The sequence below is a fragment of the Miniopterus natalensis genome, chromosome 12, assembly GCF_054644295.1.
Source record: "Miniopterus natalensis isolate mMinNat1 chromosome 12, mMinNat1.hap1, whole genome shotgun sequence".
In the NCBI taxonomy this organism is placed as follows: Eukaryota; Metazoa; Chordata; class Mammalia; order Chiroptera; family Miniopteridae; genus Miniopterus; species Miniopterus natalensis.
This window is the reverse complement of record NC_142092.1, coordinates 5,820,583-5,842,682: the sequence shown is the minus strand read 5'-3', so window position 1 is coordinate 5,842,682 and position 22,100 is coordinate 5,820,583. Positions and strand designations below refer to the sequence as shown.

The 22,100-nt window shown below is 40.6% G+C and overlaps 1 protein-coding gene across 1 annotated transcript; it reads left to right on the top strand.

Annotated features, from left to right (window-relative positions):
- Positions 1-15,679: 15,679 nt before the first annotated feature.
- CKS2 (CDC28 protein kinase regulatory subunit 2) lies at positions 15,680-21,176 on the top strand. Its single transcript, XM_016202483.2, has 3 exons — positions 15,680-15,844; positions 19,457-19,584; positions 20,843-21,176. The coding sequence occupies exons 1-3, from the start codon at positions 15,786-15,788 to the stop codon at positions 20,893-20,895; spliced, it is 240 nt and encodes a 79-aa protein (XP_016057969.1). The 5' UTR covers positions 15,680-15,785; the 3' UTR covers positions 20,896-21,176.
- Positions 21,177-22,100: the final 924 nt, after the last annotated feature.

Genomic DNA, 22,100 nt, shown 5'->3' with positions numbered 1-22,100 from the left:
CGCCCTGACTGGGAATCGAACAACAATCTCCTGGATCCTCGGTCGATGCTCAACTGCTGAGCCATGCTGGCCAGGCTCTTGGTAACTTTTATAAGAACCATTCCACAGTCATATAATTAATTAATTAAAATTGCTAGCAGAACCCAATTTTTCACCTATGAAAAATTAACAGAAAACATTTCAATAAGTAGTTAAAATCTGATCAAGTAAATTTGTGGTAGGCAGTTAGACAGACAGGAGCAGAGCAAGGATGGGCCAGGTACAGGTCAGCAGAGCCCATGGGTGCCTAGCAATGGGTCAAACTGGGAAAACAAGGACCTGCTCCCAGGATAACATTTCCTCCCCTAGCTAGTCATTTGGTTAGGACCCTCCCCTGACCTTTCCCTCCCTGGCATGTCACTGGTCCTGTGGTAGACCGCCTTAGAGGAGGAACAAGGGGCAGAAGAGTGCCCTCATGAACTCCCATGCAGGCCCTTGCACTACCACTCCCTTAAGCATTAACCCTTAGGGATAACACCTAGGCTTCAGTTGTATTTCAGCTCTAGAACCAGAAAAGCAGCAAAACCAGACAAGTGATGTCCTGGCTGACATCAGAACCAGCTGCATGGATTGACTCTGTGCTCTGGTGCCAACTAATCAATGGAGACCCTGACCCTGACAGGACACACCTGGAAAGCTGGTGAATACTGAGATCCTCCCCTGGGACCTCTCCTAAAATCCCCACCCTTAAAAGCCCTAGGACAGAGGAGCCAGAGCATTCTACCTCCCAGGAGCCCACATGTGCCTTTACCTTCCCCTCTTCTTCACCTGGGCCTTTCCTTTATCTTTCTCTCTCCTAAGCTCAAAGGGCACTTCTTTTGCCTCTATAACTTGTTTCCTGAGCCCATTTCATCTACTGCTCACTTCTACCTCTGTAACTTTCTAAATAAACTTTTTCTTATAGTTTGAGTCTTGACTCTGAATTCTTTCCTAGCCAGAACTCCAGTACCAAGGTTGCTGATTCCACAGGTCTAACACCTGGTGCTGTTTTTGCCGCCACCAACCAATTCAGTGGAATTTTACATAGCCAGACCCTCCGTTTATGGAAAAAAATAAATTGTATGGACCAGATGGGTAGGGAATTGAATTAGTCACAATTCTCAGTTCATGGAACAGTGTTATCATTCATGCCCGTAAATCATGTTTTTTCTACTTTTTTCTTTTAAATTAAATTTATTGGGGTGACATTGGTTAATAAAATAATATAGGTTTCCCCCTGGCTGGTGTGGCTCAGTTGCCTGGGCATTGTCCAGTGCACTGAAAGGTTGCTGGTTCCATTCCCCGTCAGGGCACATGCCCAGTTTCTGGCTTGATCCCCAGTGGGGGGGCATGCAGGAAGCAGCGAACCCATGCTTCGCTCTCACATCAATGTTTCTCTCTACCTCTGCCTTCCTCTCTCTCTCTAAAAAGTAATTTAAAATTATGTAGGTTTCAGGTGTGCAATTCTGTAACCCATCATCTGTATACTGGATTGTGTGTTCACCGCCCCAAGTCTCCTTCCATCACTATTGATGCCCCCTTTACCCTCTACTACCTCCCTAGACACCCCTTTAATTCACCTCTATTGCATTTGTTCTCCATCACCCACTACCTCTATTCCAATTTCATTTATCCATACAGGTACCCATGACCAGGTGTTATATATAGATCTTGGGGATATGAATATACATGTTTGTAAAATACAAAATGTTATTTTCCATATATTTTCTGTATGAGATATACATAAATATTGTTATAAATTTAACTATTTTTAAACTTTTTTGCCTTATACTTTCTAGACCTAATCATGTTGATACAGATATAAATATACATAACTATAGATATGTGAACCTTATGAATCTGTAAGCTAGTTTTGGTTTTTTTAAATCCTCACATGAGGGTATTTTTTTCCACTGCCTTTCAGACAGTGGAAGGGAGGGAGCAGTGGGGGGAGAGAAACATCAGTATGAGAGACACACTGACTGGCTGCCTCCCGAATTCGCTCCAACAGGGGCAGGGATCAAACCAGCAAACCAGGTACCTGCCTTTGACCGGGAATTGAACCCAAGACCCTTCAGTGCATGGGCCGATGCTCCAGCAACTCAGTAACATCGGCCAGGGCTGTGTGAGCTGTTTTTGAGGATATAGAACCACTAGTAGGTTGCTGTGCCATAGGGAATAGACACACTTAATTTCACTACAAACTGCCAGATTGCTCCCAGAGGGATGTAACAGCTTATACTCTATCAATTGACCTGAGGATTCCATGCCCTCATGTCCTCGCTAACACTTGATAATATTTGACTTCCTAATTTTGGCCAATCTGATGGGTTATAAAAAAGCAGCTAATAGTTGTTGTAATTTTATTTCTCTGTTTACAAATGAGTTTGACCATCACTTCACATAGCCTTTTAGATTTTCCTCCTTCTGTGAATTACTTACATATTTTGCCAAATTTCTGTTGGATTTCTGGGTTTTCTTACTGTCCTGTATTAGTTCTTGGTAAAATCTTAATATTAGCTTCATGTTGAAATTATTGCAAATATCTTGTGTGAGGCATCTGAGTTGATTGCAAATATTTTTTGTCTTTCCTCTGATATGGTGGTCTAGGGTAGGTGTCCTGTTGAACAGAAATATGTACTCTTCTTGTAATTAAAACCATTAATTGTTTGCTTTATGGTCATGTCACATAAATATTCTGCCTCTTGTGATCCCAAGTTCACAAAAATAGTCCCCAACATTTTCATCATTAGCCTCATAGTTAATTTTTTTCACATTTTCCATATATTGGAACAATCTTCTCACATTCATACCTGTACTATCCCACTGATATTTGGTGCCCTACTTACTAAATATCAACTCCACATACACATGGATCTATTTCTTATCCTGTTCCAGTGTTTTGCTGTTCCCAGGTTCCCTTCTCATTTCGAAGTTGACTTAGCTATTTGTGGGTCTTTATTCCTCCATTTAAATTTTAGAGTTTTTCAACTTCCTCAAAACACTCTCTGGAATTTTTATTGGGATTGCAAAGAAGTTACAAATTTATTTGGGGAGCACTAACTTCTCACAATGTTACAGGGACAGTACCGTAGCTGTTACATCATTCCCTTTGTATAGATCTCTCAATGTCTTCACATGGTGCAGTCACTGTCAGGTGAAGTCTTAGATTCTCTGAAACAGTGCTTGCAATCTTTTTCACATCACAGCACACATAGGATATGGTCATATTTCCACGTGGTGACAGCAGGCACTTTGGTCCCATTCCAAATATTAAAGGGGATGTGTGTGTCTAAAGTTGCTCCATTAAGTATGTGTCTGCTGTAGGACTTTGATATGTAGCCTCTATTGGGTAAAACAGTTCTCTGCGATTCTGTTAATTTTTATTATACATCAGCGTTCGACTTTATGTTTTCGACATATTGACATTCTATTTCTTTTTCCTTTTGTCCATCATGTGTGATTACACTGACAGACTGGTTGACTGCCATTAAACTCACTGCCATGGAGCTTTTGAAACAAACTCTACTTGATGCAATTTTTAATAAAATGTTGGGTTTACTTAGCCAAATTCACATCCACATTTAAATTGAAATGACTCTAATTTTGCTTCCCTTGTTCTTTTATCCCCTCTCTGATTCTGGTGCCAAGGTTATGTTCGCCTCATAAATGAGTTAAGACTGTTTTTCCTCCTTTTCCAGTTTCTAGAACAACTGGCTTAAAGCTCTAGCTTATCTAGGTTTTCAAGTTTGTTCAAAACTGTGTCTTGTTTATAATCTACTCCAGCACCCTTCCAGGGCAGCAGAGGTTGGAAAGCTAAAAACATTTCATGGATTTCATTACAGCTGTGGTTCTGGATGTAGACTTGAGTTTAGAACAACGCTGACAGGGGACTGCAGCAGTTGTCCATTGCTGTATAACAAATCACCCACTGCCCCCACCCAAAATTTGTTTTTTTTGTTGGTTTTTAAATTTAAATATATCTTTATTGATTTCAGAGAGAAGGAGAGGGAGAGAGAGAGAAACATCAATGATGAGAGAGTCATTGATTGACCCACAACCTGGGCATGTGCCCTGACTGGGAATCGAATCCTGATCGCCTGGATCCCAGGTCGACCCTCAACGGCTGAGCCACCCCTGACCGGGCCCCACCCAAAATTTGTGACTTAAGAGCGCTATGTTTTCCTCATGATCCTGAGGGCTGTTTGGGCAGTTCCTTTTTCATTCTATTTTTATTTAAAGTCTGAGGATTCACCATTGTATTTAAGATTTTTTTTTTTTAATTTATTGATTTTCTAGAGAGTAAGGAAGGGGAAGGGAGGAGGGGGAGGGGGAGAGCAAGGGCAGGGTGATGCTGACCTGTTATTCCACCCATCCATGCCACTCCCTGGTTGCTCCTTTTATGCGCCCTGACTGGAGATCAAACCTGCAACCCTGGTGTATCGGGGACAGTGCTCCAACTAACTGAGCTGCCCCGCCAGGGCCCTCTCCTCATTCCTCTGGGTCTCCTTCAGATGTTGCATTCAACACCTCACGCATATGTTTCGCAACTAGTGCCGATGGCTAGGCAACTTCGTTCTCCCTCTCCATGGCCTCTTTAAGAACCTGCCTCAGCCCCAATAAACTCAACAAAATAATAGTAATAAAACTAGCCTCAGCAGTCACGTCACTTAAGTCACATTCTGCTTGTGAAAGCAAGTCACAAGACCAGATGAAGGGTGGAGAAACAGACTTTACCTATTGATGGAAGGAGTGCGGAAGTCCCTTTGCAAAGGGTATGCATACTAGGATGGGAGGCATTTGTGACAAGTTAAAGCTTACCCCACGGAGAGATGTGGAATCATTCTAACTTCCCTGCTGCAGAAGGTAGCAGGAACAAAGTGATTGTAGCCAATATCCTGGGGATGGAGTCCTAATCTCTCAACTTCCTAAAGCTGTCAACAGCGACACAGACAACGCCTGAGCATGCACTCACTTCCCTCTGGTGCTCCCTATTTAAGTCATGTCGGTTTGTGAATTGTTAACATTTTTTTTAATCCTTGCTTTTTTGGACAATAAATGTACTAAGTTACTTACTTTGTTTTGTTTTCGATATATAGCAGGGCTTAGAATGCCGGTTTGGTCCTGGCCAGAGCACTACCTCTTTGGGGTTTGGACATTCTTCCCACGTCTGCATTGGTCCCTCCCACATCCCAAAGATGAGCAGGGCAGGTGAACTGGCGTTTCCACATTTTCCCAGTGTGAGCATGGGTTTGGGTGCTCCCTGGGATGGGAGTCCTGTCCAGGGTTGGTCCATTTTGTGCCCTGAGGAGCTGGGACAGCCCCCTACAACTCTGACTGGAATAAGTGGGTTGGAAAAGAATGATCTTACTTTTACTCATCTTTCTTAAATGTATGTATAGCCCATATCTATTTCAATGTTTAATATTAAAAGTGTTTTCAGGCTTTATTTAGAAATTTGGTAATGTTTTTGTGACCAGAAATATGCTGTAGGAACTCAGCTCTTGTTTATATCAATTAGCCTGTGGCCAAATTGGTTTCATTATACGTGGTTTTGCTTAATGTCACAGCTTCCAAGAACCTATCAGTGATGTCAAGTGAGGACTTACTATAATACTGTGAAACGTTGTCTTGAATTTATTTCTGCTCTTTCATTCAACCCCTTGTGAACAGTAACCAATTTTCCCTGAGTCAAGTGCTGTTTTGGAGATTGCCATTGTCAATCTGTTCTTGTTGCTTTGTAGGTGTGATCTGCAATAGGTCTCCCTGGAAGCTTTTACAACTTTGTTTGATGTTCTTAAATTGCATTATAATCTCTATATTTTTCTTATCTATACAATTAGCATTCTACTGTAGTCTTTTATCTTTCCTTAAAGCTGGGGAATTTACAACCCTTATTTGTACAAGTACTTCCTCTCCTGTTTTTTCTCTCTCCCTTTGGGACTCTTGTAATGACAGTTGTCACTTCTAACCTCCTTGAGTCCATCTCTTTACCCCTATTATTAAACTCTATCCTCAGGCTCACTAATGTGTTCTTCCTTTGTATCAGTTTACCTGTTGAGTTTTTTATTTCAACTAGTTTTTTTTAATTAAAAGAATTTTTTTAAATTTTAAATATTATTTGACTCATTCTTACAACTGCAGTTCCTAATATCCTTTCATCTCTTTATAGTATTTATAACTTATAGTCACAATTCTAAAAAAATTAATCAAGTATAAAAAAATAAAAACTTTAGATGTATGCAAGGACATACAATATCTATTTATGATAAAAATTTAGCAAACTAGGAATGAAAGAGTACATCCTCAAAATGACCTAAAGGGTATCTACAACAATAACAAAGCTTCAGCGAACAGTATACTGGGCTGGCTATTACATCCCCAAATCAGTTTGTCTATCCAGCACCATGTTATCTTAATATTTATTAGACACTACTACTGTTTTAGTATCTATAGCTTGATAAATTGTGATCTCTAATAAATCATTAGAGTCCACTGAAGTGTCTTTGCTATTCTTGGCCCTTTTCTTATCCATATATATTTAGAGTCAGTTAAATGTTTCTTGAAAGTGGTATTTTTTATTAGAATGACTCTATGTCCAGTTTGAAGAGAATTTATCTCTTTACCATACAAAGTCTTCCTAAGCTTAAACATAGTATGTCTCTCCCTTTATTCGTCTTTTGTCTCTCAAAATTTCATAATTGTGCTTGTCATGTCTTTGTGTATCTTTTGTTAGGTTTACTCCTAGATATGTGACATTTGATGACAATGTAGTATTTCTTTTTCGGGTGTATTTTCTAATTGTATTTCTGGTATACAGGAATGCAATTAACTTTTGCATGCTGAGCTTATTCCCAGATACATGAATAATTACATCAGTTGTGAATGAGTTTTTATTTTTCCCTTTCCAATTATTATGCGTCAAATTTCTTCTCTTTAAGAGTGCACTGTTACACATAACTGGCGGGAATAGGAAATTTTAAAGAGAATGCTTATGTTTCCCCATAAGAATTGTTAGATATGTTTTATAGATACTTTTACAAGTTTAACAAAGTTCCCTCCTACTCCTAATTAGTAAGAGTAGTGGATTTACTAAGAGTTTGTCTATAAAAGAGGGGTGAATTTTATCAAATGTTTTTTCCTGCATCTATAGAGTCATTTTTTTCTCCTTTATACTGTTAATGTCATAAATGACATTATAGATTTTCTAATATTATGCTGTTTGCATTTATAGGATGGTATAAACATATTATCAATCTTTTATAAAAATACAATTAGTTGGCCAGCATATTACTTAGGATATTTACATTCACCTGTTTGAATGAAAGGGGACATGAACTTTCCTGTGTTCTATGGTCCTTACTTGGCTTTCGAAACATTCTTGTCTAACAGGATGAGTTGGTGAATACACCACAGCTCTTTTCCCCCTTTGTGGCATGTGGAACATTTGTGACAGGACCACATGGTTTTTTTTCTCATACAATATAGGGGGGACAAATAGGCTCTTTCAGTAAGCTGGCATATTGCAATAGAAGCAGGGGCCTTTGAAAGCATTTAATGTATTTTGTTTTCTCTTTAGATTTAAAAAATCCCCCTTAATATGAAGCTTTTCTAGTCATTTTGAGTCTAAAATCAACACTACAGCCTTATTTTAGGCTTCTTTTTTTTTAGTTCTGTGGGGGGTACATGCCAACCCTCCCCATACCCAGATCCCCAATGGTGGCAAAGGTGGGGTGTAGGGAGAAGGGTGAAGGGCAGACTGGGCCAGGCAGGGATGGAGGGTTGCCTGAGAACCCACCTGGGGAAAGTGGGAGGCAGGGCTACATGTGAACTGAGGCTCCCAACCCTCAGACTTCACTTACAAAACACAAATTTAAAGATAAAACTATTAAGAATTACCAGACATCAGAGCAGAGCATTAAGTCCCAAGTGCAGGGTCCTGTGTGACTGTACTAGCTGCACACCATGGGTTGGAACCAACTCTTTTTTTTTAATCAACATTATTCTTGCATTAATAAACTCTTTGTAAAACTTGAAAGCCTGGTAAAACTCTTCAGAAGAATACTTTTAATTACTGCTTCAATTTAATAGACATAGGACTCATCAGTCTTCTGACTTCTTGAGCCAGTGCAGGAAGACAGTAAAGGGCAGCACATGAAGTAAAAACAGAGATGAAGCAAGAACAAGTAATAAAACGGCAGACTTTAGTAAAGCCCAACATCAACAATTACATTAAGTGTAAATGGTCTTAACCACCAATTAAAAGATAAAGATTAGAAAAATGGATAAAAAACTTACCTAACTAGATGGTGCCTACAAGAAATTCACTTCAAATATAATGATATGGGTAGGTTAAAGGTAAAAGAATGGAAAAAGCTATAGGACACAAACCCTTATCAAAAGAAAGGTGGAATGGCTATATTAATATCAGACTTCAGAGCAAAGAACATTACCAGGACAAAGAAGGACATTTCATAATGATAAAATGGTCTATTCACCAAGAAGACATAGCATTCTTAAATACACCAAATAACAGAGCTCCAAAATCCATGACTCCGTGACGCAAAAACTGACAGACCTAAAAGGAGAAGCAGTCTGAGGACTAAGCCCTATGGTACTTCCACATTTACAAGAACCAACAAGAGACCAGGAATGTCCAGTATAGGCATAAAGAGACATTCTGGAATACCCCTTTAAAAATATATATATCTTTTATTGATTTTGGAGAGAGGAAAGAGGGGGAGAGAGAGAGATGGAAACATCAATGATGAGAGAGTCGTCATTGATCAGCTGCCTCCTGCACGCCCTCGACTGGGGATCAAGCCCACAACCCGGACATGTGCCCTGACTGGGAATTGAACCATGATCTCCTGGATCCTAGGTTGATGCTCAACTGCTGAGCCACGCCTATCCGGGCTGGAACACCCTGTGAACAAAACACAAAGATCTCTCTAAGAGCTATAAAATGACCATTCACATCAGTGGAGTCCCGGAAGGAGTGTAAAATAGCAAACTGTAGAATATTTTATAAAGTAAATATGCATAGGAACCCCTACTTCTGATACTGATACATCTGAGTTAAGTATAGGAAAAAGTCTGTGTATAACACACTACATTGTTATCAGTGGCTAAATTTGTGATATGGGGTTGTTGGGTAAGAAGCAAGAAGGCACCTTACTTCTGATAACGTAAATTTCTTTTAAATTAGTAAGAACACGAGTAATTTTATTTCTGTAATTTTCAAACACAAATTGGATAAAACATACTAGAAGAGTGTTATGAGTTTGGTAGGAATTAAAATTTTTAGTTAAGAATTATATACAAAAGAACACTAACAGCCCTGGCCGTGTTGTTCAGTGGTCAGAATATCAGCCTACAGCGAAGGATTGCAGGTTCGATCCCCAGCCTCTCTTGGGGCGCATGCAGGAGGCAGCTAATTGATGTGTCTCTCTCACATCAATGTTTCTCTCTCTCTCCCCTCCCTTCTGCTCTCTCTAAATATCAATGGAAAAAATATCCTTGGGTGAGGATTAACCAAAAAAAAAAGTACACTAACAATGGGTGTGGTCATTGAAATAGCATGCACAATCTGGTTTCTCCTTGTGCATAATTACTAGCAGAAAATCAAAATATGATGGGGAGTTAAGTATTTGGAGCTGTAACTTTAAGCACCAATCTGTGTTCTTGGTTCTGAATTAGTTCATGACCTTGTGCCCATATTAGTAGGAAGAGATAAATGCATATTTTAAATTACATACTTGGTCATATTTCTTACACATAGAATTCAGTTATAACTCTCTTCTCTTGACATAATAAATAAGGTGTTTTAAATAAATACACATATTTTAAATTTTATTTAGATTGGGAAATTTTAGTCGAGGGCTTTGTAGTTGAACTTCTTTTATTCACCCTGCCTACTTTGCATGATTAATGTGGAGGTTGAGTTGGGACAAAGAAAAAAGTTTATGCAAATTTTAAAGTGCCTTCTAGACAGGTAATATTATTAGGAGCAGCAGAATCAATGCTCTCCCCAACAGTGAGGGTTTCTTAGCACACTGACTAGAACTCAATAAGTATTTGCTGGGTGAGTGAATATGGACCAACTGGGACAACTTTTGCCATTGACCTTTGTCACTGAACAAATAATCTGTTAGTGGGGTAGAGAAGTTCCAGGTGCATGTTGGAGATTTGTGATAACTAGAGCATGCTACCACATGCTCCAATTATCACATGCCTTTTTATCATGTAAACATCAATCAAAAACTGAACTCCCATTTCAACGTAAAAACAGGGCCTCTTTGAAAGACCCACTTAAAAAAAAGAAGCAGAAATCCCATTTCTCTTGGTTCTAGCTTTGAAATTTCAGGTCTGTCCCTTCCTACTCAAACTCATCCTATCAAATGCAATAACTTTCTTTAAAAAAAAAGCTTTTATTGATTTTAGAGATAGAAAAACATGTATTGGTAGTCTCCCATACCCATCCCAACCAGGGATCGAATTGGCAACCTGGGTATGTGCCCTGATCCAGAATGAAACTGGAGACCTTTGGGTGCACAGGAGGACACTCAACTGAGCCACACCAGCCAGGGCCTGCAATAGCTTTCTAATAGGGAATCCCTGTGAAGGCAATTCCTTCAAGTCCCATCCTCCACTTTCCTCTCATTACCTTTGTCCCATCTAATCTGATTGTGCTACTTCCTTGCTGAGAACATTAACTAGCACTACAGTAATCAAAATGACCAACCTTCTTAGCAAGGAGTCCAAAAATCCTGTCCCAGTCTGGCCCAATTCACAATGCTAGTTTCCTACTGCTGATTTAACAAATTACCACAAATTTAGAGACTTAAAGCAACACAAATTACAGGACAGTTCCTGAGGTCAAAAGTCTGAAATAGGCTTTACTAGGCTAAAATCAAGGTGTTGGTAGAGCTAAACTCTAGAGGATAATCCATTCCTTGCCTTTTCTAGCTTCTAGAGGCTGCCTCCATTCCTTGGTCACTGGTCATACCACTGACTTTAGCAACTGTTTCAGCTGCTTCTCTGACCCTCCTGCCCCCCTTCTGAGCCTTGTGATGCCATTGGGTCCACTCATATAATCCAGGATAATCTGTCTCAAGATCCTTAACTTAATCACATCTGCAAAATTCCCTGGCCATGTAAGGTAACACATTTGTTGTATGTTCCAGGGATTAGGCTATGGACATTTTAGGGGGCCATTTTCCTTTTATCACATCTATCCTCCCAGATTTACTTCCCACAACCTTCCTTTCCATGACACCTCTGCACTTTAAGCCAAATCTATTTAGCATTCTCTGCATACACCAGTGGTACCTGTTTTCCACAGAATGTAATGCAAAATGGATTAATCCACCCCAGACCTTTAAAATCAACCCCTAAAACAGCAATTTAACATGAATCTTACTACTTAATGATACCACAGACCCATAAAATGATACACAATGAAAGCAATAAAAATAATATTCTGTACTCTAAAAGCAATAATGAATAAACACAATGTAAAAACAGTACTGTAGGTGATAAAAATGAAAGTTAATTTTTTCTTACCTGCAATGATGATAGTCATGGTTTGAATGGGGGGGGGTCCCCTTCAATAATCACAATAGGTGACTGTTGTTCAGGTATTCTGTAGCCCTCTTCCAGAATCACTGTAGGTGACTCCTCTCCTGCCATTCCTTCCCTTGATTTTTTACATGGACACATAGTTCAGACTCACTGGATCTTTTCCTCACTAAAAATTTTTCAATTGACATTTGCTTTTCCAACATTCTAAAATTTGTCTAAAGTGAGGCAAAGCATTATTATTGAAAGTGTTAGTGGCATGACTTACAGCAGCTATATCAGGGTGGTATTTTTCAACAAAAATTTGCACTTCAATCCATTTTGCACACATTTCTTTGATCAGTGCAATAGAAACACTTTATCTTCCCTCCTCCTCCTCTGAAGACATTTTCTCAGTTGCCACCTGTTGCTGCTCCATCAGAATTTTTGGAAGTTCTTCTGTGGTGAGTTTAGTCTTGTGGTCCTCCACTAATTCCTCTACATCATCACTACTCACTTCCAAGCCCATGGACTTTCCCAGAGACACAAGATCCTCAACAACAGGAGCATCCTCAAATACACGTTCAGGGACAGCTTCTAGCCACAATTTCTTCCATGCTGGCTTCATTGTTCTGTGAGACACATCCCTCCATGCTTTGTCTATGAGATGTAAGCAATGTAGGATACTGAAATAATTCTTCCATAACTCTGAAAGTTAGCTCTGTGTCTGAGGTCATCTCAAAGCACCTTTGGAACAGTGCTTTGGTGTAAAACTTCTTAAAATTAGATATGATCTGCTGCTCCATGGGCTGGATGAGTAGAGTTGTGTTGGGGGGGCAAAGGGTTTACATTGATAAAACTGAACTCGTCCATCAACTCGTCCTCCAAGCCTGGAAGGTGAACTGGAGCATTATCCATAACAAGCAGGCACTTCATTGGAAGATTTTTGTTTTGGAGGTATTTTTTTACACTTGGCCTGAACATTTCATGAACCCACTCAATAGAAAATTGCCTGGTTACCCAAGCTTTGCTGTTTGCCCTCCACATTACATGTAACTTGCTTTTTCTGACATTGTTTTTCTTAAATACCCAGGGGTTCTCAGAATGGTAGACTAGCAAAGGCTTCAACTTAAAATCTCCACTTGCATTCCCACAAAATAAAAGGGTTAGCCTTTCATGGGATTGTGTCCTGGCAATGATTTCTCCTCCTTTCTTACATAGATCCTATTTGGCATTTTCTTCCAAAAGAGGCCTGTCTCACCACAATTGAAAACTTGTTGGGGAAGGAAACCCTCTACCTCTACATAATCTTTAAATTCCAAAACAAATTGGTCAGCATCTTCTTTATTGGCACTGGCAGCTTCACCATGTATCACCATACTGTGTATGCCACTTCTCCTCTTAAACTTTTCAAACCACCCTCTACTTGCCTTGAAAATATCACGCTCAGCACTTGTTCCAGGGGTGTTTTTGATGAGGTCAGCATGCAAATGTAAAGCTTTTTTCACAAGTCATGCTCAGAAATGCTGTCACCAGCCAACTGTTTTTCATTTAGCCATATGAAAAGCAATTTTTCCACTTCTTTAATTGTCTGTGTTCTTTGTCTTGTGTTTTAACACCTCTTTCAACATTGGCTCCTTTAACGGCTTCTTTATTTTTTAAGATGGTACAAACTGTTGATTTGGCCATACCAAACTGCATTGCCAGATCACATACACGGACACCACTATCATGTTTGGAAATAATTTCCTTCTTCACCTCTATTGTTCTATAAATGATTCTCTTGGCTTTGCAGCTTTTATCCATTACTCACAGCAAGGGGTGATTGGCAAAGCGCCCCTGAGATGACACGAACACAGATTGATTGCATACAGTCACCAAATAAGCCCAAATATCACCTCTGTGTTGCATGGGTGCTCAGGACTCAACAGCCGACAGCTAGGCCTCAGGACCTTGCACTCAGCAGAAGCGATGTCACATGTTCAACTTCCGAGGCATGTTCGAAAACCAAAATGTTCATCAACGGAGATGATCAAAAACCACAGTACCACTGTACCACATTTCCTCACGCCTTCATAGTGCCAATCTCTCTACTGAAAAGACAAGAGACAGCAGGTTAAAATAGGTTAAGAGGCCTAACTCTGGAGTCAGGACTGTTTGGGCTCAAATCTGAGTGTTACTTAGTTGCTAAATGGATTTGGACAAACTGTTGTTATATTAACCTAGATCTAAATACCAGATTATAGGAAAAACGAAGTAAATTACATAAGAAAGCAGTTACTCAAATATAGATTGTGGAATGTTCCACAGGCAAAAATGACCTGGTTTCTCTGATAAATCCTTATTTGAAAAGGTGCTGTCAGGGGGGATTGTTTAGACTAAGAGACAAAAAAAACAAAAGACAAATTCAGTGTGTAGGCCCAAGTTTGGATGTGGATCCAAACCAACCAACCACAAAAAGGCATCTGTGTTCAGCGACTCAAATCTAAAACAGGTGTCAGAATAATGAGTAATTAAAACTGTAAGGACATGGTGCTAAATATTTTTTAAAAATTGAGATGTACACCGTAAGGACAGAGATAGACACAAAGTACCATCTCGGAGTAAAATGGCATTATATTTGGGATCTCTTTAAAGATATTCTAGCAAAAAAGAGAGAAAGAGATGAAACAAGATAGGCAAAACATTTACAGCTGAACTGAGTAATTGTTACACAGAGATTTGGTCCTACTACTTTACTTTTCTGTGTTTGATTTGTTCCACAATACACCTCTGTAAAAATACATCTCCTAGGAAGCTTTTCTTTCCCAGCTTCTATCTAAAAGTTAGTGATTCCTTTAATCTTCTCCCTTAACAGTTTATTCACATCTTTACCATCACAGGCCATAATCACGCCCCACTGTTTAGGTATACATTAATCCTAATTATGCTCATCACGCAAGGGACTCTGCTATATTCTGGGTACACAGTGGTGGGCAAGGGACATGCCCTCTCCCCCGGTTTACACGCAACAGCCCCTGTGCGGGGGCAGACAAAAGCCCAGCAAGCCTGCAGCCAAGTCCAGGAGGCGGCTGGAAAACGCAAGGGCGCTGAGGAGGGAGAGGGGTGGGGAGAGCGGGCCAGGGGCACGGGGCTCAGGAAGCCCGGGGAGAAGACGGACGGGAGGCCCGCGGCGGGGGCCCAGCCAGCGCTCGCCTGCGCTCTGCGGACGGGCCCGAGTCACACTCGTTACTACAGAAGTAACAGTCATTTCGGGAAATGTGAAAAATACTAAAATGACCACTTTTGTCACCTAAAAAGAACCACTATACCTCAGCTTTTTTTTTTTTCTTCCAGCAACTTTTAGGGTTTCAATACTAAGACCCAAAAGAAGCTTTAAGAAAATCCACTTTTAATCCCATTGTCCGGTAGTGAGCGCTATTATTTTAGGAAACTTTTTACGTTTCTCCATAGGGAAAAGCACGCCCATACACGCGTACCCACGGGCCGCGCTCCGAGACCCCCGGCTGGTTTCCGAAACGTTCCGCGCCGCGCTCCCTTGGCTTCCCCGCGCCCCTACTCCCGCACCCCGACCTCGTCCCTCACCCTTCCCAAACCTGCGTTCCCCCGTCCAACGCGACCCTTCCCCTCCCCACCTCCCAGAGACCTGGGGCGCGCCCCGCGGCCAGGTGCGCCAGCCCCGCGCCAGCCCACAGCGACCGCTCCGCGAGCAGCCCCGCCCCGCCTCGCCAAACCCCGCGATATCTCACCCGCGCCGCAGGTCCGTCGCCCAACGGCACTGCAGACCTCGAACCTTCTAAACCCCTACGCACGCGCTCTGCGGCCCCTAACGTCCCCGGCTCCGCCCCGCCATTGCACTCCCCTGACGTCAGGGAGCTCCCCGCCTTCACGCCATGCCAATCACCCACTTCTTCCCTCTGCCAACCTCGCAACAGGCCTCTGAATGGCTGATCTTGGGAGTGAACGTCGCGGAGGAGTGGTCGCGATAGGTCGGCAGGCGGCCCCGCCTTACCGCATTTTGCGCTAAAGGTGATTGGCCGGCGTCTCCTTCCAATCAGGGGAGGGCTGTCGGATTCAAATCGAGAGCGTTCTGCTTGCGGTCGGTTGGTCGCAGTCGAGTCGTTTGCTTGGCCGGACGTGGACGGTTGGTTCGCTGCGCCCGCTCTGCCCGCGCCGTCGCTTCTCCGCGCCGCTCACCTGCTGGCAGGATGGCCCACAAGCAGATCTACTACTCCGACAAATACTTCGACGAGCACTACGAGTACCGGTGAGCGGGCGGGCCTGCGGGCTCCCTCAGCGGGGGGCGGCCGGGGTTCGGCTGGGCCGGAAGTCGGGGGAGGGCGGCCGCCGGGACTCGGAGTGGGCCGGTCGGGGTCAGAGCGCTTCGCTCTCGCCTGTGCAGGACCGGACAGGTCTCCGTTCTTTGTTCCGTCTGTGAGAAGGTGGAGGCAGGGGCGGGGATGGGGCTGGGGCCGCGTCTGGTATTAAGCTGCTGCCTTGAAGGGTGCGGGCGAAAGGGCAGCGGCTGGCCGGGGCCGAAAGCCCGCGGCCGCAGCGACTCCTCCCTGGGTGCCCGTCCCCGAGACTGAGGAGCTAGTTGGCGTTCTTACTGCCGTTTCCCTCGGCCAGCCACTGCGGGCTGGAGGGTGGAAGGGTAATTTTGGTTTGTTAACATAACACTTTTTTTTTTTTTTTTTTTAGCTTTTGAAGTTAGTGATACTGAAAATGACCTTGAGGGGGAACCCCCGAAAACTTGGCATATTGATTGGGGTTTAAAAGTGTTTATTGGGTGACCTACGTAAACTTTTGTACGGTAACCATGATGACCGAGGGCATTATTTAAAGGGGTTTCCTTTTAAGACTAAATTGAGAACTCGAGTGGACATTGGGCACTTTTCCTGCTGGTGTGTACTGGCCAGATAATCTTGACTTTGAGGAGTTTTTGGCTTCTGAGTTCTGGTGTGATGCACCAGAACGTAGTTGCTAAAACTGATCTGTAAAATTAGCAACCGGTATTGTGGGAGGGAAGCAGCCGGTCAGTCGTTGGTCTTATTGTCCGCGGGAGACTTCCGGGGGGCGTGGCTTCCGGGCCCGCTCGGCCCTGTCCTCCGGCGGTCACTGGGAAGCCGCGTTCGGGCGCCCAGGAGCCACCTTGTCTGCTGCCCTTCCAAGTCTAACAGTGCACTTGAGCAAGGAAGGACGTTGTGCTTGGCGCATCTCTCTATTTCTCCTTGGAAATATATATTCTTAGAAGAAAAACTGAGGGTTTTAGAGATTAGTAATACCTGCATTGTTTCATATTCCAACCAGAAAATTTTTTTCCCCTGGATATAAATTTGAAGTGGATCATCTTATTTTTACACAGTAACTACATTATTACACAGCCCCAATCCTGTAATATGATGGCGTAATGTTGTTATGTGTTGACCAAGAGCCCAGCTGGGGATAGAAAATAATGGATAGAGTGTAAACCATATTACCTCTCTAAAATCTGGGAAAATAATTAATTCTGAAACATGGCTCCAAGTAAATTAATACACCTTTCAGGTCTTCTGGCAGTAGTTTCATTTTTTAATTTCAATAAACCAACAGTCACTGATGAGCACTAAGTAACTAGACTGTGCTAAATTTTAGCCGAATTTACTTAGTGGTTTGTGTGTGTTAGTGTATAGAAGAAAATCCTGTCATATTTAAAGTGATCTTTTCTAAACCATTATTAATTAAAGATGATTGTCTTTCTTAAGCCACTTGCCTTTATAGGAACAGAACAGTGATTAATCTTCAGAGATACTTCTAAAGTCAAATCAATAATTCATAAAAAAAAATCAGACGTGAGATTCTAGGAAGGTTTGTATATAGTGGTGCAGCATGCAATGTGAATTTCAGAAGTGTTTATTTTTGCCAGTATGCAATTATCTGTATCTTTGTAAATGCAAATTTAATTTCCTATTCCTTTTACTTAAGCTTAGGTTCTTTTATAAATGAATTGCAAGACTTAGTTCCGTTAAATAACATCTGGAATGAGTATTATAGGATTGTATGGCTTTAAATTTATAAATGCTGTATATTGGTATCTTTTAAATCCTGTCCACAACTGCTAATTGCATCTTGTAGCTCCTTTGTTGCTTATAATTGTTTTTACTTCCTCCCCTCCATGAGAAGCTCATAGTACTGAAGTAAACATTGAGTTTTGGAAATAATTTTTCTTACACATAGTTAGAAGACTATCTCCATGCAGTGGAATTTCCTTGTGAGCTTGAGGCTACTTAATAAATTTTCCTTTATATCAAACACCTTGATGTGTGAACCTATTTACATAGTTTCTGGAAAAGGTAGGGGTTGTGACTTCTATCTAAATAACATGTTGGTACATTTATGCAGGCATACTTAGTAAGAGTACAAATCTAGTTAGCACGACATTTCTCTTTGAGACTCATCAATATGTAAAATGAGGTAACAGGTTATTTGTAGAACCTTAAAGTAGATGTTAGAGCAGCATTTCAAGAATGAATGAGGTAGCTGGTAAGTATTAAGAATCACCATGTAGTTCACGGGCGTTCGTGAAATTTTAACCAAGTATGATAGTAAGCATAATTTGACTTGGCCTCATGGCAATCTAGCAACATAGTAGAATTGTTCTACGGGTCACCTTCATTCTGCAAATAATATGAAATTGGTACTTAACTAACCAGCCACAGACTAGGTTGATGACAGATTAGTCTTATGATGGGTGGTTGGTTCACTTTTCCTGAGTGCCAGGAAGTAACCAGATTGTCCCTTTCTCACCCCCAGCCAGTGATTCACAGGTACAGAAATCCTATACTGGTCAAAAAATTTGGTTGGTGGTTATGGATCACTATAAAACTAATACTCCTAACTGAAAATGGTAGAATGGGGCTGGGAACTGTGATTTTTATAAAGATCTTTCTTTTGTAATTAAATGAGAAGGGGGGTGACAGATTAATGTTTAAGAATTTAACAAAGCTATAATTATATGCATTCATGTGTTTTGACATTGAAGAATATTGAATGCCTTCAAAAAAATACAACAAAAACAAGTTTTGTGTATAGGTCAGTAACTTACTGGAAAACCGAAGGTTGCAGATACATGTATATGTGTTATTAGCGGCTTTTTTGCTTTTGATTCTGAACAAAATATAAAGCAACTTCGGGAGTATACAGGATTTGTATCTACTACAAATCTACAATGTTCAGTAATAGGGAACCCAAATTAATTGTTAACAAATGAGATTTTTCTCTCTATATAAAAGGCTACATGAGGCTCAGGTGACATCTCCAATCAGGGACCATCCTCTATTTACAACAGCATCTGTGGTCTTAGCTTATCTAGCTCCCTGATCAGGTCAATCTGCTTCCCAATCAACGAGGAGGAGAAAAAGAATTGGGCATGTTCTTTACTTTTGAGGACACTTTCCATAAATTACCTATTTTCTGCTTATGTACTATTGCCTAGGTTTTAGTCACATGATCAAAGGTAGCTGCAGGGAAGTCTGGGTGCTTTTTGGATAATTGTGTGTCCAACTTAGTTTTGGGGGTCCTATTCCTGAAGAACATTCAGACAACTAGCAAAACCTCTGTTAGGAAAACAATTAATCCTAAATAAAATGCTTTCTGGGTTTGGATTGCATATTTTTACCTCCCTAATTTGAACATAGGCCATTGAAAATCAGAATTAAAGGTAGCGGAGATTGTACTCAAAAGAGACACCAATTCATGTAATATGGCAATTGCTTTAAAGAACTTTGAGGACAAAAAAACCCACAAATATTAAGTATCTTAAAGATGCATGTGTAAAGATAATAACTAGAAAACGCATATTTACACACAGAACACTAATAGTTGGTTATGTCTTTCACAGGCATGTCATGTTACCCAGAGAACTTTCCAAACAAGTACCCAAAACCCATCTGATGTCAGAAGAGGAGTGGAGGAGACTTGGTGTCCAACAGAGTCTAGGCTGGGTTCATTACATGATTCATGAGCCAGGTAAGTTTTGCTATTTGGGAAAGCATTAACTGAATTAAAATAGTAGCAGGTGTGTTGAGTTTTTTTTAAAGTAATACTGACATTCAGAGATATCCTAAAGTAACTGATAAGTTTCACTATTTTTGAATTTCTTTTCCTCCCTAGAGAGGGTTCCAATTTTATAGTAAGTAAAATACCACACAAGTAAAACCAATGCATTTTTCTCCCATGCAAAAAAATATCGAGTCAAAAAAATAGCCTGTTCTATTTTTCAATTTGTCATTGTTAATAATATCTTAAAAGTATTTTACCATAAATATATTTAGAATTATGGTATCCCTTCTTTGAAAACGAAGAACTTTAAGACAACTTAAGTTTTATGTATAGAAATGTATGCAGTGTATTTAAAGTGCTTTGTCTTTTCCTTTAGCCTTCTCTTAAAGGTTAATTGGTGTCAGCCACATTTAAGATTAAATGAGATAACAGCCACTGAACTCAAATGTGCTGCCTTAATGTGTTGTGCATTATGAGTGCTTATGTTAAGTGGTATTTACCAGAGTTTTCTAGATACTAAACAGTAAACTAAACTAAAACTCTGGGGTTAAATTCTACTTACGGGTAATCAATAAATCTAACTTCAAGGATTTATAATGCTTTGAACAAAATTTGAAGGTGTACGGCAGAAGCTGCATTAGGTGGAACTAAAGCTATTTTGCTTTCCACTTGTGTTAAAGAAAAGCAGCATCAAAAACTTTTTAAGACTGGCAACTGTCTTGGGATTTACACATGTAATCATGTTAGAGTTCAAGAGATGATTCTCCAGGTAATACAAAAGCAGTTGAACTTAATTGTAGATTCCTGCCTCTGCCCCCCCCCCCAGTGGATCCTTGGGACCTGCAGATTTATAAGCTGGTGGTTTTGAATGAGGTGTGTATTAGGTGTCTTTGCCCCAAGAGATAACTTGTCTCTTTATTTTTCACTGGAATTGAGGTTCTAAAGGTAGAAACCATTCTCCCCAAAGGAATGTCTCTATTTACCATCCCTTTTCTCCAGGGTGGTAAAACTAAAATAGTGGGGAAATACTCTCATTGTCAGGTTTTCTTCTGTTTACTGTGGACAGTGACTTTGAAGTAAAATTCATTTCAGATACCTCAATACGTAACTTTAATTGACCATGGATTTGTTACAATTTTGGTTCAGTTGAGAATTCTTTGAATTTTGTTTGAGTGAAAATTAACGATGTTATATTAAAATGGTTTAAAACATTTTCTTTTCACAGAACCACATATTCTTCTCTTTAGACGACCTCTTCCAAAAGATCAACAAAAATGAAGTATATCTGGGGATCGTCAATTAAATCTTTTTCAAATTTAATGTATATGTGTATATAAGGTAGTATTCAGTGAATACTTGAAAAATGTACAAATCATTCATCCAAACCTGTGCATGAGCTGTATTCTTCACAGCAACAGAGCTCAGTTAAATGCAACTGCAAGTAGGTTACTGTAAGGTGTTTAAGGTAAAATTTCTTCTAGTTACTTTTCCTCTTAATATAAGTGCCTGTTTGACTTTACCTGTTATTTTTGTTAAATAAAGTTTGTATGTTGCATTTATCACTGTGTGAAATTATTGAAGTTTATTTTAAGGTTAATTCATGAGTAGAGGTTGGATGGTTTCAGTTTTACGATTTTAGTCCTTAGGAAATTTACTTTAAGTGGGTTTCAAATAGCTTGGTGTGATGAGGGTGCCATTTAATTTACTTACAAAGAAACCAAGAAACAGGGATAAATTTACTAGAGCTAAAGCTGGTTTTATAGCTCTAATTATTAGTTTAGTTCATAGAGAATTGTCTAGAATCTCCACTTGAACAGAAAAACGCCAAACTTAATACTCTCCGGGTTGCTTCCACTTAAGAACTGCCACATCTAGTCGCCTTGGGAGAAACTACTTAATCCTGTTTCTCCCTTTCTCCAATGTCCCTGGGGGTGTTTCCTACAAAATATCACAGCATTCAGGAGCACTGGAAAAACAAAAACACCCCACCTTCATGTCCTATATATTTTGTCTGTAAATTGCCTTTTTTGCTGCTAGGGACATTTTAAAGATGCAAACAGTCTATCTTCATTGGTATGCTGGAGAATCCTTTGAAATGAGCTTAAGGTAAACCTAACACCTAAGTTCGGTGGTCCTCTATGTCTCTGGCAAGGGGGTGCTTTTACACATAATGAGCACAGTAAATAGGGAAGCGGCCTAGAACTTTCACTCCCAGGAAACCATCCAATAGAGGTCTAGGGTTAGCAAGCCAAAAGGAAGATGCCAGAATTACTAAGTAAACATTTCATTTAGGGCAGACCAAAGAATAGGCACAGGCTGTGGAGACGTCCCCCTCCCCAACCTCCAGCATTGATGACTACTGCCAAACCCTAGGCCTTTCCAGACTGGAGGTTTGCGTGTGTCCAGGCATGTTTAACCTGTGGGGCCCACCGTAAGAACGAGCTACCTGCGTTTTTCCTGCTTGAAATACCTGGTAGTCACTC

Excerpts from the sequence above, each read along its gene's own strand:
- CKS2 (XM_016202483.2), top strand. The coding sequence starts at position 15,786 with ATGGCCCACAAGCAGATCTACTACTCCGACAAATACTTCGACGAGCAC. Across the intron at positions 15,845-19,456 it reads GACGAGCACTACGAGTACCG|GCATGTCATGTTACCCAGAG; the intron begins GTGAGCGGGCGG and ends TGTCTTTCACAG. Across the intron at positions 19,585-20,842 it reads TTACATGATTCATGAGCCAG|AACCACATATTCTTCTCTTT; the intron begins GTAAGTTTTGCT and ends TTCTTTTCACAG.